The 15,442-nt window shown below is 47.2% G+C and overlaps 1 protein-coding gene across 1 annotated transcript; it reads right to left on the bottom strand.

The window, feature by feature from the left end:
* Positions 1 to 4,102: 4,102 nt before the first annotated feature.
* Positions 4,103 to 7,555, bottom strand: Mrpl11 (mitochondrial ribosomal protein L11). The gene is made up of 5 exons (XM_021650269.2): positions 7,207 to 7,555; positions 6,749 to 6,844; positions 6,302 to 6,395; positions 6,044 to 6,203; positions 4,103 to 4,574 (listed from the first exon to the last, which is right to left on the bottom strand). The coding sequence occupies exons 1-5, from the start codon at positions 7,330 to 7,332 to the stop codon at positions 4,469 to 4,471; spliced, it is 582 nt and encodes a 193-aa protein (XP_021505944.1). The 5' UTR covers positions 7,333 to 7,555; the 3' UTR covers positions 4,103 to 4,468.
* Positions 7,556 to 15,442: the final 7,887 nt, after the last annotated feature.

Below are 15,442 nucleotides of genomic sequence, written 5' to 3'. Positions count from 1 at the left end.
ATTTTGTGTATTTAATTTATATCATCATCATCATTTTGGTTTTTCGAGATGGGATTTCTCTGTGTAACAGCCGTGGCTGTCCTGGAACTCTCTTTGTAGACCAGGCACACAGAGATCCACCTGCCTCTGCTTCCCACATGCTGGGATTAAAGGCGTGTGCCACCATGCCTGGCTAATAGCAAGTATTTTAAGAAGAGATTATTCCTCTCTTTTAAAAAGGTAGAAAAAAATCTGGGTGCAGTGGCACACACCTGTGATGCCAGCACTCTGGGAGGCAGAGGCAGGAAGATTTCTGTGAGTTAGAGTCCAGCCTGGTCTACAAAGTGAATTCAGGACAGCAAAGGCTAAGCAGAGAAACCCTGTCTGGGGGTGGAGAAGATAGAAAAAGATAAGGTCCCTACCACTGAGCTACACTCCAGATCGCAACAGGCTTTTTAAAATATTACATGTAAATATGCATCCAAAATAGCAGGAAACTATTGGGGGAGATGGTTTAATGGGTAAGGCACTGGCTGAGTTCAGATCCTCAAAAGTCAGGTAAAGTTGAACACGGTCACACGTCTGTAATTACAGTGCTCCTGTAGCAAGGTAGGAGATGGAGACAGGAGCATCCCTGAGAGCTAGCCTGGTGTATGTAAGTGTGCACATCACTGAAACACTGTCTCCAACAAGGGGAAGCTGAGGAACAACAGAGGTTGTCTTCTGACTCCTCCATGTGTTCTATGGCATGAAATGTGAGTGTGCACATACACACATACACATACACATATACATACAGTAGGAAAGATCACAACAAAATATTAGCAGGAGTCTCATACAGAAGGGGACGAGAAGAGATTTTTGCTCTTTTTTTTAATATTTAAAGTAAACTTTTTTGTTTGTTTTTTGATATAGGGTTTCTCTTTGTTTAACTTTGGCTGTCCTGGAATTCTCTCTGTAGACCGGGCTGGCCTCAAACTCACAGATATCCATCTGCCTCTGCCTCCCATGTGCTGGGATTAAAGGCATGTGTCACCAAGCCAGTCTTCCTCTTCCTTCATCTTCCTCCTCTTCTTCTTCATGTATTTGAGGGCTCTATCTGCATGTACACCTGCATGCCAGGAGAGGGCTTCAGATCTCAGTACAGATGGTTGTAAAGCACGTGGTGGTTGGGGGGGGATTGAACTCAGAACCTCTGGAAGAGCAGCTGGCGCTTCCGTCCTTCTAAGCCCTACAATCAGCTTTTCCGTGTGGGTTCTAGGTGGCTGAATTCGGATTCTCGTGCTTGCACAGCAAGTACCTTACAGTCTGAGCCACCTTCCCAGCTTAGCTTTATTTTCTTATGGGTGCTTTTCAACGCTTTCCAAATCTTCTCAGGGTGAGATAGTGTCTTGCACGGACCTGAGAACATCCTTCCTGAGGACTATCTTTCATGGCAGCAAAGTAGCTGTGCTGTCAGGGTCCAAGGAGAGAAGCAACCAATAGTCCCACCCAGCCAGACACGTGCCGGCAGGACATGTCAAGGGTGCAGTGGTGGCGTGTGACCTTCTCTCTTTTTAAACAGTGTTTCTGTGTAGCCTGGCTGTCCTGGACCCCCTTTCTAGACCAGGCTGGCCTCAAACTCAGAGATCTGTCTGCCTCTGCCTCCTGGGATTACAGGTGTGCTTACCAGTTGCCCTTTAATTGGTCTTAAAAACTCAACAAGAGGGAAACCGTGCTTGGTACTGGAAACTTAACTAACCATTCAGGACTAGCGGAGTCATAAATGTTAGAAGAAAACCTACAAGCACTTCTTTATTAAACCTGCACGCGGCTGGGCGGCGGCGGCGGCACAGGCCTTTAATCCAGCTCAAGGGAGGCAGAGGCAGGTGGATTTCTCTGATTTTGAGGCTAGCCTGATCTATAAATCTTCAGGACAGCCAGGGCTACGTGGAGAAACCCCGTTTTGAAAAACTAAAAGATATGTGTATATAGATTATACACATGTAACAAAACAGCATTAATTGTGATATTAGCAAAAAATGTTGTTTTTATGAGAATTGACTAAAATTCTCCAGAATTCCGGCAAACAAATAAACAAAAAAAGTGTCCAGCATGTAACACATGGCAAACGCAAATTTCATCTCCCCTGCCAATTCTGCCTTTCTCCTGAGAGAACACTTGATATTCTGAAGAATGGGGAAGCAGGAGGCCAAGGGTTCTCAGGACTCCTCAAGCAGGCATCTACTGGAACTCCACTTATGTGGGTCTGGGGCTACAATTCAGTTCAGTTGACCCCCAATCCAAGGGTAGATTCAGAAGCTCGGCAAAGGCCTAATAGTGGAGCTCAGTGATCCAGCTCTGGCTTTGTATTTATGAGGCTCTGGGTTTCATTCCCAGCAGCATAATAAAACAGTAATCTTTAAAAAGCAAACAAATAACTAACCTTAGCAAGGAGCTGGGTTTGGTGGTGCAGCCCGTTAACTTCAGCACCAATGAAGCAGAGGCGGGCAGACCTTTGAGCTTGAGGCCAGCCTGGTAAGCATAGCCAGCTCCAGCCCAGCCAACGTTACATGGGATCCTGTCTCAAAAACAAAATGCATCAACACAGCAGGGAGACCTGAGGCTGCCCTCTATCTAGGTGTAACCCTGCCTGGGGCATGGACTTTCCTACAGAACCCCACTTCTCAGGTGGAAACTCCCCGACATTATACTCCTAAGGAAAGACAAGCAGTACACCCAAGCCTTAGCGTCCACGGAGCCCATCAACTCTGCCTTTTCTCAGACTGAACACAGACTGATTGCTCTGTGTTGTGTAGCACTGACAATGGAAGTTGGGGCTTCCCAGCTCTACTAGGAAACATCCTCAACCCTGAGCACAGGATTTCTCCCTGGCTCTTACTCCCACTTGTACCAACTCAGAACACAAATTGAGGGGAATGATTTTTAGTAAGCCAGTCTGATTCCATGACAGGCTTCAAAACTGGCTTCAGACTGAACAGGAAACTATAGTTCATGGAAACCAGATACAGTAGCTCAATAACCTTCCTGAAGACCAGAAAATAACTTAGTAAAGTCCCCAAGCACTTGACCCATCAAAGTAAAGGTCAATTAGAAATGCTTGGTTAAAATGACACTGTTATGTGGGTGCTCTTTATTACCTGGACACTCCATGAAGTCCTCCAACTGCAGAACTAATCCTGAGCTCTCCCGTAATCCCTAGATCAGCACCAAGCAACGTAAAGATTACCTAACCACGCTGGGAAACCCCAGTCTTTGTAAATTGAGCCCTCATGCTCACTTCAGGATTGCCAGAGATTCACCATTCTATGGAATGGTGGCCCTGGAATGCTGGAAATTTCTGCAGAATGCCCCTTGCTTTTACATACTACCTGAGTCTGAGGTCTTCCTTCAGTGATTCCTGGACCTAACAAAATGTTATAATATGTTCCCCAGAGATTTGTGTGCTACAGGCTTGGTGTCTAGTATGCTAGGAGTTAGAATCCTTAAGAAGTGGGGCGTATGCCAGGAATGGTGGCACACGCCTTTAATCCTAGCACATAGGAGGCAGAGGCAGAAATCTCTTTGAGTCTGAGGACATTAGGACAGCATAGTGAAATCCTATTTAAAAAAAAAAAAGCTGGATGGGAGTGAACCCCAGTACTTGAGCCAGACAGATCTCTTATGAGTTCAAGGCCAGCCTAGTCTACAAAGCAAGCCCAGGACAGCCAAGACTACACAGAGAAACCCTGCTGGGGGTGGGAGGATGGTGGATGAAGACATGGCTCAGCAGTTAAGAGACTTATTTATTGCTCTTGCAAGATGGCCCAGGGTTCAGTCCCCACTATCCACATAGTGGTTCATGACACCCATAAATCTAGTTCTGGGGGATCCGATATCCTGTGTGCACACAGACATGCACACATATGAAAGGAAACAAATACATCTAATTTTTAAACGTGGAGTCTAACTGAAGGCGCTCGGAGTCCCACCTTCACTAACGTTGGCCTTAAGGAGAGGACCGTTACAGGTGAGACCACCTCTCGCAGACGGCCCTATGCGTGTGACTGTTTCTACTTTACCGCGCCGTGATGCAGCCAAGTGAGCCCTTGCCGGACACCAGCACCATGAATCAGGAGCCAAATAAATATTGTATCTTTATTAAGTACCAAGCTCTGGTCCTTCTGACTAAGGCCCTAGGCATGGCAACCTGCTTGGCCGAGCCTGTGTTCACCTGTGGGGCAGCTCACACCTGGGAAGTGTGGTGACTGTCAGTGTCAGTCCCCACCTCTAGGGTCTCAGAGGAGAAGCTGAGAATGGATGTTTACTTAGGCTCGGTCCCTTGGCACAACCATACGTATAAAAGTATAAGTTGGGAAACTATAAATCATGCTGCCATGAAGTGCCTTCCTCTCCTTTGGCTTGGCTCTCTCAGTGGGACCCCTTCAGTCTCTTGCCTCAAAATCCCAGAGTGTTGAAGGCCGGGGTCCCAGAGCGTGGAAGGCTGGGGTCACTTCTTGGTAGCTTCTTTCAGGGCTTCCAAATCTGCTGCTTTCTGAGCAGCCAAAAACACAGCTCGCTCCTTCTGGAAAGCTGCCAGATCTTTTGCAGTGAGGCTATAGGGGGGAGAAAGATGGTTAGTGAGAGGCAGGTCCTGACACAGACCCCAGCTGCCCTGTCCCTGTCCCCTCCCTGGACTTTCCAACTTTCAGAGCTCTGCTCATCTCTTTTCTCTGCCTGGAACCACGACCCACACGCTCTACCTTCCTCAACTCTGGGGGCCATCTTAAAGTCCTACTTAACCTGTGGCCTCTACTAGCTGTTGGGATTTACTAGGCCTTCCTTTGAGCCACAAACACTTTAAATGAGGGAGTCACAGGCAGGGTGTATGTAGATCTGATCTATTTCTCTCTGTGCCCCATAAAGTAAGGATTTGAAAAAACATCAAGGTAGGCTGTGTTATAACCTGAGCCCCTGTGAGGAGCAACTGATGCCAACCTTGCTGTAGGGTATGATCATCCCGGCCCCTGTCTCTGCAGTGGTCTGGGCCAAATGCTCTCCTACTTGACAAGTTACATCAAGAAAACTATCCCTGTGCTCCTCTAAAGCTGACTGGGGTGACTGTTCACCTTAGGATGGAATCTGAATGTGCAACAGCTCAAAAGATCCTTCCTGACTGGTTCCTCTCAGGCCATATCCCATCTGCCTCTATACAAGACTCCTTGATCCAATGAACTTAAGTTAGTTTCAGTCCCTTACCTCTCATTGCTCACACTAATTTTTCCACTTTTTGGAATATTTGCTCTCTTACCCTCCTTTTCCTGGGCTGTTCGGTATCACCTCCATCAAAGAAGACTCATTAAAAAAAAAAAAAAAAGAGTCCTCAGGAAAAAGCAGGGACTCTCCTCTCATGACATCCACTGATTTTTTTTTTTTTTTTTTTTTTTTAAACATCACTGACCAGGCTTAGACTTGGTCTAAGCCTCTATGTATGGATTGCCTGTACTTTAGGACTGCATAGGTCTCCAGCTTGGCCAAGCACTACTGCTCATTCCTGGGTATAGCCAGTGTCCAGGGCCATGTCTAGTACAGAAAAAGTGCTTGTGAAGTATATTCCAAATGAATAAATGAGGCTTTGGCCATATCCTTCTGCTAGAATTTCAGGTCCTTTGACTTAAAAACTCTACATGTATGAAAATGTCATAATGAAACACAATCTGTATAGCCTATATGTTATACAATATTTTCCAAAAACCCGACTAACTCACTGTAATGGGCCCTCTTAATTTTACTCCCAAATCAAAAACTTTCTGTGATGGGTGGTGGCAGCCCACACCTTTAATCCCAGCACTGTTGAAGGCAGAGAGGCAGGCTAATCTCTGAGTTCAAGGCCAGCCTGGTCCTCAAAGGGAGTACAAGATAGCCAAGGCTACACAGAGAAACCCTGTCTCAAAAACCCAAACAAAACAAAATAGAACTTTTTTGGGTTTCCTCTTCACACCATTCCTCTCAAGATACTCACTCCTTGACCACATGAGTGCCCATGAATCAGGCAGAGCCAATGATAGAACAGGCAGATACTCACTCCTTCACCACCTGAATGCCCAGGGAGCGGGCAGAGCCAATGATGGAACGGACAACGGAAGACAGGGGAACATCTTGCAGGACAAAAGCATCATCCTTAGCTTTGACACAGGCAATCTCATAGATGTGCTTCAAACTCACCAGGCCTGCCACTTCTCTCCCTGGGAAGAAGGAACAAGTAATTCTTCAAGTGTCATTGCTTTTTTTTTTTTTTTTTTTTGGATACATCAAAATCACAGGGGTCCACTCCAGTCCTTACCTGTTTGCCGGGCTCCCTTCTCAATCCCAGCAGCTGCCTTCAAAAAATAGGAGATAGTGGGCTGCCCAATCTTGAGCTCAAACGTCCTGTCCGGCTTAGTAGATTAAAAAAAAAAAATATATATATATATATATATATATAATTTGATTTTCTATCTGATCCAAGAAATTTCTAATGTCCCTTTCCTTCTCCCATCAGCTTCCCTTCCTGTGGTGTCTTTTTACACATCCCACCGTTTTTATCCCTCGCCCAGCTCTGCTCTGGAAGCCTCAGTGAGATGAAAGATAAGAACCGCAACATGCAGCACCAAGCCAGGTCAGAGATTGTGCTCTAGGCTTCACGGTGTAAATGGGAAAAGCGGAAGGTGGCAACCAAGCTAGGGACAGAGAAGCAACCAGGGTAACCAGCTTCAACACCGAGGAAGAATATGGGAGAACGAGACTCTACCTTTATAAGAATCTTTGTGGGCAGGGGAATGCCTTCTTTGATGTCCTTTGTCTTCTCGTTGAACTCTTTGCAGAACTGGTTGATAGAGACACCTCGCTTCAAAGAAGGCATATAGAGAGTTGAGGGTGGGCATGAAGTTTTTCTACCACCCCGTCGCCCCCGTCTCTTCCCTCCTTCATCTTCATTTCCTCGTGTTCCTATAATTCTTCTACCCCGATTCAACTACAGCTTTGGATGCCAGACGATTTGTCCACTAGGTCCCACTTAATCAGCAACTAGCCAAGTGGGTCAAAGAAGCTGAGGTCTAAAGAGGCTACATAAGTAACACAAGGACCTCAGGCCCGCTGCTGTGAACAGCGGAGACCCGTTTATAAGCGACTTTCCCGGCTCCAGGGCACGTTCCCACCTCCTGCCGTCCACCCTCCCGCGTCTCCCAGGCCGGGTTCCAGACACCGCACCTGACCCAGGATAGGACCTAGTGGCGGCCCAGGTACAGCTTGGCCTGCTCGCAAGATGGCCCGGATCACATTGTTGCTGGGCTCGGGCTTCTTGAGGCCCCGAGTGACCCGGCTTAGCTTCGACATGATGTGGGATCCTCAATCTTCACCTCAGAGAGGCAAGAGCTATGCTCTGCGCGCTGCCATTTTGGGTCAGAGGTTAAGGGTCCTCGCGTTAGGCTAGGGTGAGGCCAACAAAGAGCAGCCTTGTTTCAGTCATACAGCTCTCCAGCTAAAGACGAGTTAATGAATTTTTTAAATTTTTTTGAACTTTGCGCTCTGAAAGTAGGAAGAAAATTCATGTGGTTTCAGTACACACATTCGCTCAGGCGTGCGCACAGGCACCACCTTAAACAGCCCAGTTCGGGACTTGGAGCCTGCGCACAGGATTGTGGGTATGTTCAGCTCCTTATCCCGAGCCTGCTTGCTGCCTGCGCTCTGGGCTGCCATCTGCTGGACACTGTTATCTTAGCGTTTGAAATGGACCACGTTTATTCAAAGTAGGAATCCTTTGGGTCTTTTGTTTCCTCATGTTTTTTATTTTTTATTTTTATTTTTTTCAGGAAAGGCAATATGATTACAAGTATAGACGGGAAACAGACAGCCCGCTGTTCTTGCTGGCTATGAACTTGATCATAGTTAAGAGTTATGGTTAGGTTACCGTTTCTGTTACCTGTTCCATATTATAGGTGCCTTTCAGAATTATTGTGACAGCTCAATTACACGTTGCTTTAGAACACTATTTGAACCAAGAAAGCATTTACCGCTCTTTGTTCAAAGGAGCAAACCTTCCCAGGGCTTTTGAAATGCAAAATCTCTGCTCCCCCCACGCCAGGCAAACCTGATTTCCCTCCAGCTTATTAGGCATACTTCACCGCTTCCCCGCCCTTCATTTTTTATTGAGAGCAGATTTTTGTGTTATGTGTTTTAGCTCTCTGCATCCTGTTCCATGCCCTCCAGGGCTTCTTGTCATTACTGTTTAGTGGATGGCATTTGAAGCAACAAGTGTTTGAAGCTTTTGTTATCACTCCCTCAGGCAACCCTGTGCTCTTCGGAATAGCAATGACTGTGGAAGGGCTCTCTGCCTCTCCCTGACCACACCTGGTGGTGAAGCTTCATTCATTGCAGGTTGAATGCTCCCTTATTTTCTACAGCAGTCCAGGATGTAAAGTTCTCCACAAGCTGACCCCGTCACCAGACTAAGACTGCTTTGACTAAGTCAGTGTTTGAGGACCTTCAGATTCCAGGAGGATTCTCTAGTTTCTTTCTTCACAGTCTCTCTCTAAGTAGCCTATTCTCTAGCCTACCTCTCCGGATTCTACCAGCTTTTCTTCCCTTTTTGAGATTCAATCCCTGTCCCAAGCCCCTTGTGGAGGAAACGCTCTAACCACTGCGCCATCTCCCAACCCCATCACCCAATGTTTTTAAAACTGCTCTTAGGCTGGAACTTCTCCACAACCTGCTGCAAATAAAGTCATGTCCTTGTGTAGGGACCTAGAGGCCCTGCTTTTATCACCGTGCTCTGTGCCCAGTGAAATCCCTGAGTCAGTGCTGTGGTGCTGGCAGGCACAGTGGCGCGTCTCCCTGAGAGACACCTCTGCCACAGGAGCTGAGTGCTTGGTAGAAAACCGGCCCAGCAGCTTCGGGTCCAACTTCCCTGGCATCCCCCCTGCATAACTCTGTAAGCTGTGGCAAGAGCAACCCAAGGGTGCCATGTCAAAGTGGGGTATCCATCCCACCAGTGAAAACTTAAAGGAAGGTAGACCCCATGTTGACCCGGGTTTGATTCCCAGCACCCAGATTCACAGTGCTATGTAACTCCAGTTCCAGAGGCTTAGATCTACTCTTCTGGCTTCTGCAGACACCAGTTACATACATGGTGAACACACACACACACACAGAGAGAGAGAGAGAGAGAACTCAGTATGATCTCATGGTTTTATTTTTGAGACAAGGTCTCTCTACGTAGCCCTGGCTGTCCTGGAACTTACTATGTAGACCAAGCTGGCCTTGAACTCATCGATTCATTTGGCTCTGCCTTCATAGTGCTGGGACTAAAGGCCTACACCACTATGCTCAGCTATGGCACACACCTTTTTGTTTTGCATTTGATTCTTTCTATAAAAACCCTGCTGTGAGAATGTGTAGGTGTCACAGTCAGGCTCCCTAGTTCCTTTCTTTGTCCTTGGTCTGACCAGTCTTGGGGTGTTGTGTTCAATATTCAATAAACCATCCATAGCTGAGACAGGAGTCTGAGTGGTTTGTGTGGCTATTTTTAGACTAGAACACAGAGGCCCCGCTGCCTCTGTCTTCCAAGTGCTGAGATTAAAGTGTACATAAAACCACATTCAGTTCTGCTATTCTTGTTTGTTTTAAGACAGAGTTGTAGTGGAAGTTTTGGTTTCTTGAAAAACTCAGTTACATTATGTAAACATGTTTTTGTTTTAATCCTAGGTGTATGGGGCTGCTTTAGTTTGTCCACAGTTGTTAACTATGATTGCCTCATGCTCTGGCAGGGGTGTGATCTTTGCCAGCTGCAGAAAGTTTCAGTTTGAGGACTCTGAGAGGCTATAAATACCAGAGCCAGGTGGGCGGGGTGGGCTCTGAGAAAGGAGAAGAGTGCTGTCGCTCCCGCTCCCGCTCCCGCTCCCGCTCCCGCTCCCGCTCCCGCTCCCGCTCCCGCTCCCGCTCCCGCTCCCGCTCCCGCTCCCGCTCCCCCGGCCATGTTGCTGTTTGCTGCTGATGCAGTTTAATGAGAAGAAGTTGGAGCTATCCTGAAAGAAGGTTGGACTTGTGCCAAGGAACCCAATGACCCTAACCATCAGGAAATAGCTAAGAGACCTATGCCCCTTCCCCCCACTAACCTTTCTTTCCTACCTACTGTTGGATGTTGGAAGGTATCAGGATGGATAAGGGTTGGAAGAGAGATAGAGACATAAGGAACCCAAATAAAACGGATTTAAAAATAGACACTATACAAAGTCATGCTGCATAGCCCAGGATGGCATGGAACTCACTCTGCGGACCATGGTGGTCTCCAGCTCATAATCCTCCAGCCTCAACTTTCCAAGTGCTAGGATTTGTGCATGCACCACTGTAATAACAATTTGTATTTTTTGGGGTGGGCTTTTTCTAATCATTCGTTTTAGCTCCCAAATAAAGGAGACAGATTCATAGGATTTACTAATAAGCTTTAAGCACCGTAACTAGGCAGATAGCCATTTATAGTAATCCTCCATGCTATCCTCCCAGCCAGGTGCCCCAAGTTGCTTGCCGTATCAGTCTTCCCTGGGCTGTTTCTGCTCCATCAGGGCAGTGTTTCTCAACACATCCTTTCTCTGCCTCTTCTTTTTTTCCCCTTTCTCTCGAGGTCTCTACCTGAGATTCCCCAAGACTGGGACAGGAAATACCACCTCCACCTCCAGCTTTTTTATTAACCAATGAGAAATAATTGGGGAGCAAAGTTTACACAACATTGATCAATGTACTTGACAATGAACTCATCTGGACTGCAAACAGATCTCGGGGTCCAAAATTCAGCATTTGAATACACAGAGCACCAGACCACTCCCAACACACCACCACACTGTAACCATCGTATCAGGAGGGAAGACATTTTAGGTAGAGACTCTTGGCCTATCAAACTACTGAAATGATGAACTCCAAAGGATTACTATTTCTCCAGGAACCTTATACTAGGAGAAGGGAAAGGCTGAAGCCTGATGCTAGCCAGAGGAGGAGCTGCCTCCGGTGAGGAGACTCCATGGCGTCCTGACAGGTTATCCGGTCACCTTGTAGGACAGATCCGAGCCTCTGCACTGCATGTCAGTGGTGTGTGGGACTACACCTTGACCAGGCCCACTTAGTTTTGCATAACTCTTGTCCTCCATTTAAACCTCTTGCCAGGACCTGGAGGCTAGACCCAAGAGTCACTGTTTCTCTCCTCAATGTGGTGATATCGGGTAAGTCTTCCTTCTCTACTTTCTGCTGTTATTTGTCTCTTTAATTGACATGCTGAGGGCGGAGGACGGAGTCTGGCTTGTTGGGACTGGGGCTGCCAGAGCCCAGATCCTAAAATCTCCAGTAACAGTGCCTGCCTGATGCTGCGTTATAACACTAATAGCTAATACAGTCAGACACTGAGGTGAGCGGCTCTCAATGACGTTTGTGTTTGGTCCTCCCTGCGACCTCCTGTGGGGCATCAGACCTGTCATTTATAGAAATCATTAGTAATTTCCGTGTAAAAGGGAGATATAAATTATAACATTAGTTATCTTCTCTCTCTCTCTTGAGACAAGGTTTCTCTGTATAGCCTTGGCTGTCCTCGAACTCGCTCTGTAGACCAGGCTGGCCTCAAACTCCCAGAGATCTGCCTGCCTCTGCCTCCTGAGTGCTGGGATTAAAGGCATGCACTACCACCAGGCCACATTCATCACCTTCTTAAAAAAAGAAATCAGCAAATTTATTAAGGGTCCAGCCATCTACAGTCTTAGACTGGAGAACTCTTTTATTTCTCACAGTTCTGTGGGCTATCTGTGGCAACAGCCACAAACAACAAACAAAGGGGCATGGCTACATACCAACCAAACAGCGGTTACAAGCACTTACTCCAGAGGACCAGAGTTCAGTTCCCAGCACCCACATCAGGCAGATCACAATCATCTGTAACTCCATCTCCAGGGCATCCAACTCCTCTGGGCCTCTGAGGCACTTGCACTCATGTGCACATATCCACCCACATATGCACACATAATCAAAAATGAAAAAAAAATATTTTTAAAGTATTACCTACAAAAGCAGGTAGCAAGCTGGATTTGCTTTGTGTGCTGTAGTTTCCCAAGTCTGTTCCTCAAGGAAGCATCCTCTTTTCATCCCCTCAACGTCTCTTGGCAAGCAGCACAGTGCAGTACAATTTTATTTTCCCCGTCATTCAGAGTTCAACTGGGTCTTCTTCCTCTTCCCCTTCTTCCTTTTCGGTTTATTTATTTTTATGTGTGTGAGCATTTTGCCTGCATATGTGTATGTGCATCACATCGGACCCCTGGAACGGTAGCTACAGATAGTTGTGAGCCACTATATGGGTGCTGGGAATGGAACCTGGGTCCTCTGCAAGAGCAGCAAATGTTCTTAATCATGAGCCATCTCTCCAGCCCCTCAGCTCAATCTTGACCCAGCCAGCCTCCTCCTGACTTCTCTCATATTTGTGATGACTGGTTTAGAAAATTTAAAAAAAAGGCTAATAATGTTTATCAATGCCTATAATTGTTACGGCAGTTATTATTAACCTGCTACCATATCCATAAAAGACACAGACACCTGTTGTATTGAAATAAGCCTTGTTTCACCTGGGCTGGGCAGATATCACCCCCTAATCTACCTTGTTACCGCTGTAATGGAAGTTTTGGTTTCTTTGTAAACTCAGTTATGTTATATAAATATGTTTTTGTTTTTATCCCAAGTGTGGGATTTTAGTTGGGCTATAGTTTGTCCACAGCTGTTAATTGTCACGTGTGGGGGCGTGATCTTGGCCAGCTGGTAAAGAGGGGTGTGGCCTCCGGCTCAGAGGCTATCAACAGGAGAGCCCAGAAAGAGGAGGTGTGGAATTTGGGGTTGTCCTGTGGCGGGTAGCAGTTTAAAGAGACCAGAAACGGACAGTGTGGTGGCTTGGAGCAGACAGAAACGTTTCAGGCCATAGAGGCTTGAAGAAGACTGCTGGCTGCGTCAGCTGCTGACGGAGATTAATGTAGTCCTAAAAGAACCCCTCAACCCTACACAGCCGAGAGACGTAAAGGGGCTCTCTCTCCCCAATAGCCTTCTCTCTCCTACGTAGGTTGGAAGGGAGGTTGAGACCTAAACACCCACAAATAAATTTTTAAAAAAGAGTGTTACACCTCTACGCCTGATACCTCATGCCATTGGCTTTAATCATTCGTATTTAGGCTGCTTCCCATCCAATATCCCCATAAATACTTTCGCACACTTTCCCTCTAGGCCGCCCTTGTCCGCGCCTTGCAGCTCACATGGTTCTTTACCTAGCCAACCGCAGCTCTCCTTTCTCCTCCACCTGTCTCTCTGTCCTCTCCTTTCCCGTGACCTTCTCCCTCCTAGCCCTCGAACTTTGGCCACGCCCACCTCACGGTTGCCCTGCCCAGGTGTGTAGGCATTTCTTCAGCCGATCAGGGATAATTTGGAGGCAAAGATTAGAAACCTGGCTGGGTCCTGGCTGTGCACACTTGTGATCCCAGCATTCAGGGAGGCAGAGGCAGGCGGATCTCAGTGAGTTCAAGACCAGCCTGGTCGGCAAAATGAGTCTAGGACTGCCAAGGGTACACAGAGAAACCCTGTCTCAAAACAAAACAAAGGATTACAAATTTTGCCCTCAGGGGGCAAAATAATTAACAATCAAATACAAAGCACCAGACCGTGCCATTACAGATGAACTTGCTGATCTCAGGACGTTTCCCTAGAGTCATAGCACTGGGGTGAGCCAGAGGACCAGAGACTAGGAGCTTAGCTCAGGAGCCTCGCTGTCTTTCTTCCATGTGAGAGTCTACAGAAATACTTGTTCTGCTTGTCAAATCCAGATGCCCCGTGCCGCCTTCTCAGCTGTGAGTTCCCTATGGGCCTCCTAACCTCTCTCAGTCTTGGCCTTCTGAAACAGATGATTTCCAAGGTTTTCCCATGTCACTACTGCCTGGAAGAGTCCATGGATTAGCTGTGGTGGCCACAGCACAGAGTACATACGCTGCTGTCTCCCTGCCCCTAGGGATTCCTGATAGAGTGATGACATGAGCAGTAAGGCCAGATCCCCTCTGTTCTCTATCCCCAAGTCCATCAGAGGGCCCTGTCTTTTCCGAGCCCACCCTCTGGTTCCAGCTCGGCTTGAAGACAGAGACCAGCATCTCACTCCTCCCTTGTCTCTCCCGAAACGTCCAGCCTGGAGTTTGCTGCTGTTGCTTTTTTGTTTGTTTGTTGTGATTTTCTTTATTTCTTTAAAAAAAAAGTTTATTTTATCTTCTGTGCCTGTGTGTGTATATGTGTGTGCATGCAAATGCCCACATATGCCTGAAGAATGTGTCTCCTGGAGCTGGGCAGGCGCTGCCTTATGTGGGCGCTGGGAACTAAAGTGCTAAGCCATGTCTCCAGACCTCCCCTGTTTTGTCTTGAGACAGCATCTCACCTGTAACCCTAACTGACTTGGGACTCACTAGGTAGACCAGGATGGCTCTGAACTTACAGAAGTCCATTTGCTGATACCTCTTGAATGCTGGAATAAAGTTGGTGATGTCTGAGCCCCTGCACTCCCGTACCTGGACTGTGCTGGAATTAGGTATACCTAGATTAGCAACCAGAAGAAAGCATTCCCTGAGTCTTGGCAACCTCTCAGTCCTTTACCATCGTCTGAGATCCAGGTGCTGGCTCCACCCTTGTGAGACCTGGAGCAAGCTTCCTTCCCTTTCTGGGCCTCCATTTCCTCATATGTAAACTGAAGTTCAGTGCGTGCTCATGAGGGCATTCCCTGGAAGACAAGAGTGTTAGAATACAAGAGTAGGACCAATGTCATACTCTAGGCCCTCAGAACTGAAGCCACCCTCCAGGAAGGGATTGTGTGGCCTCCTGGATGGTGGCTTCTAAGACGTTCTTGTATGACCAATGAGTATGTTTCTTTGGCTGCTGGGCCTCAGAACAGTTGGCAAAACAGTTGGTATTTTCACCTGTTTTTAAGGAGGGAGTTAGTGGAGTAGGTGTGGGCCATAGAGAGGCTGGGAAGTTGGGAGGAAGATTGCTTTGCTCCCTTTTAGGAATGAGTGGGCAAACTCCCACTCATTCTTTGTGGCAGAAGTCACAGGCCACCTCCTCTGAGCATAGGTCCTCGATTTCCTCTTCAAACTCAGGAGCTGGGGCAGAGGTGTGGCTCAGTTGGTGGAGTATTTGCCTGGCACCTATGAAATACCACTTTGAGCCCAGGCACTGAATAAACTAGGTGTGGTCATACACCTGTAATCCCAGCATTTGGAAAGTGGAGTCAGGAGAATCAGATCATCCTCAGGTTTGAGTTCAAGTTTAGCCTGAACCGAATAGAACCCTGTCTCAAAACAAATGAACAAACTTGGGGATTAACTGGCCACTGGGATATTGTTCCAGACCAAGAGATGCTAAGCAGTGGAGGCTGCATCGGAGCCCCTAGCCTTCCATC

The sequence above is a fragment of the Meriones unguiculatus genome, chromosome 1 (genome assembly GCF_030254825.1).
Source record: "Meriones unguiculatus strain TT.TT164.6M chromosome 1, Bangor_MerUng_6.1, whole genome shotgun sequence".
NCBI classification, from domain to species: domain Eukaryota; kingdom Metazoa; phylum Chordata; class Mammalia; order Rodentia; family Muridae; genus Meriones; species Meriones unguiculatus.
This window is presented reverse-complemented; position numbering and strand designations above follow the sequence as displayed.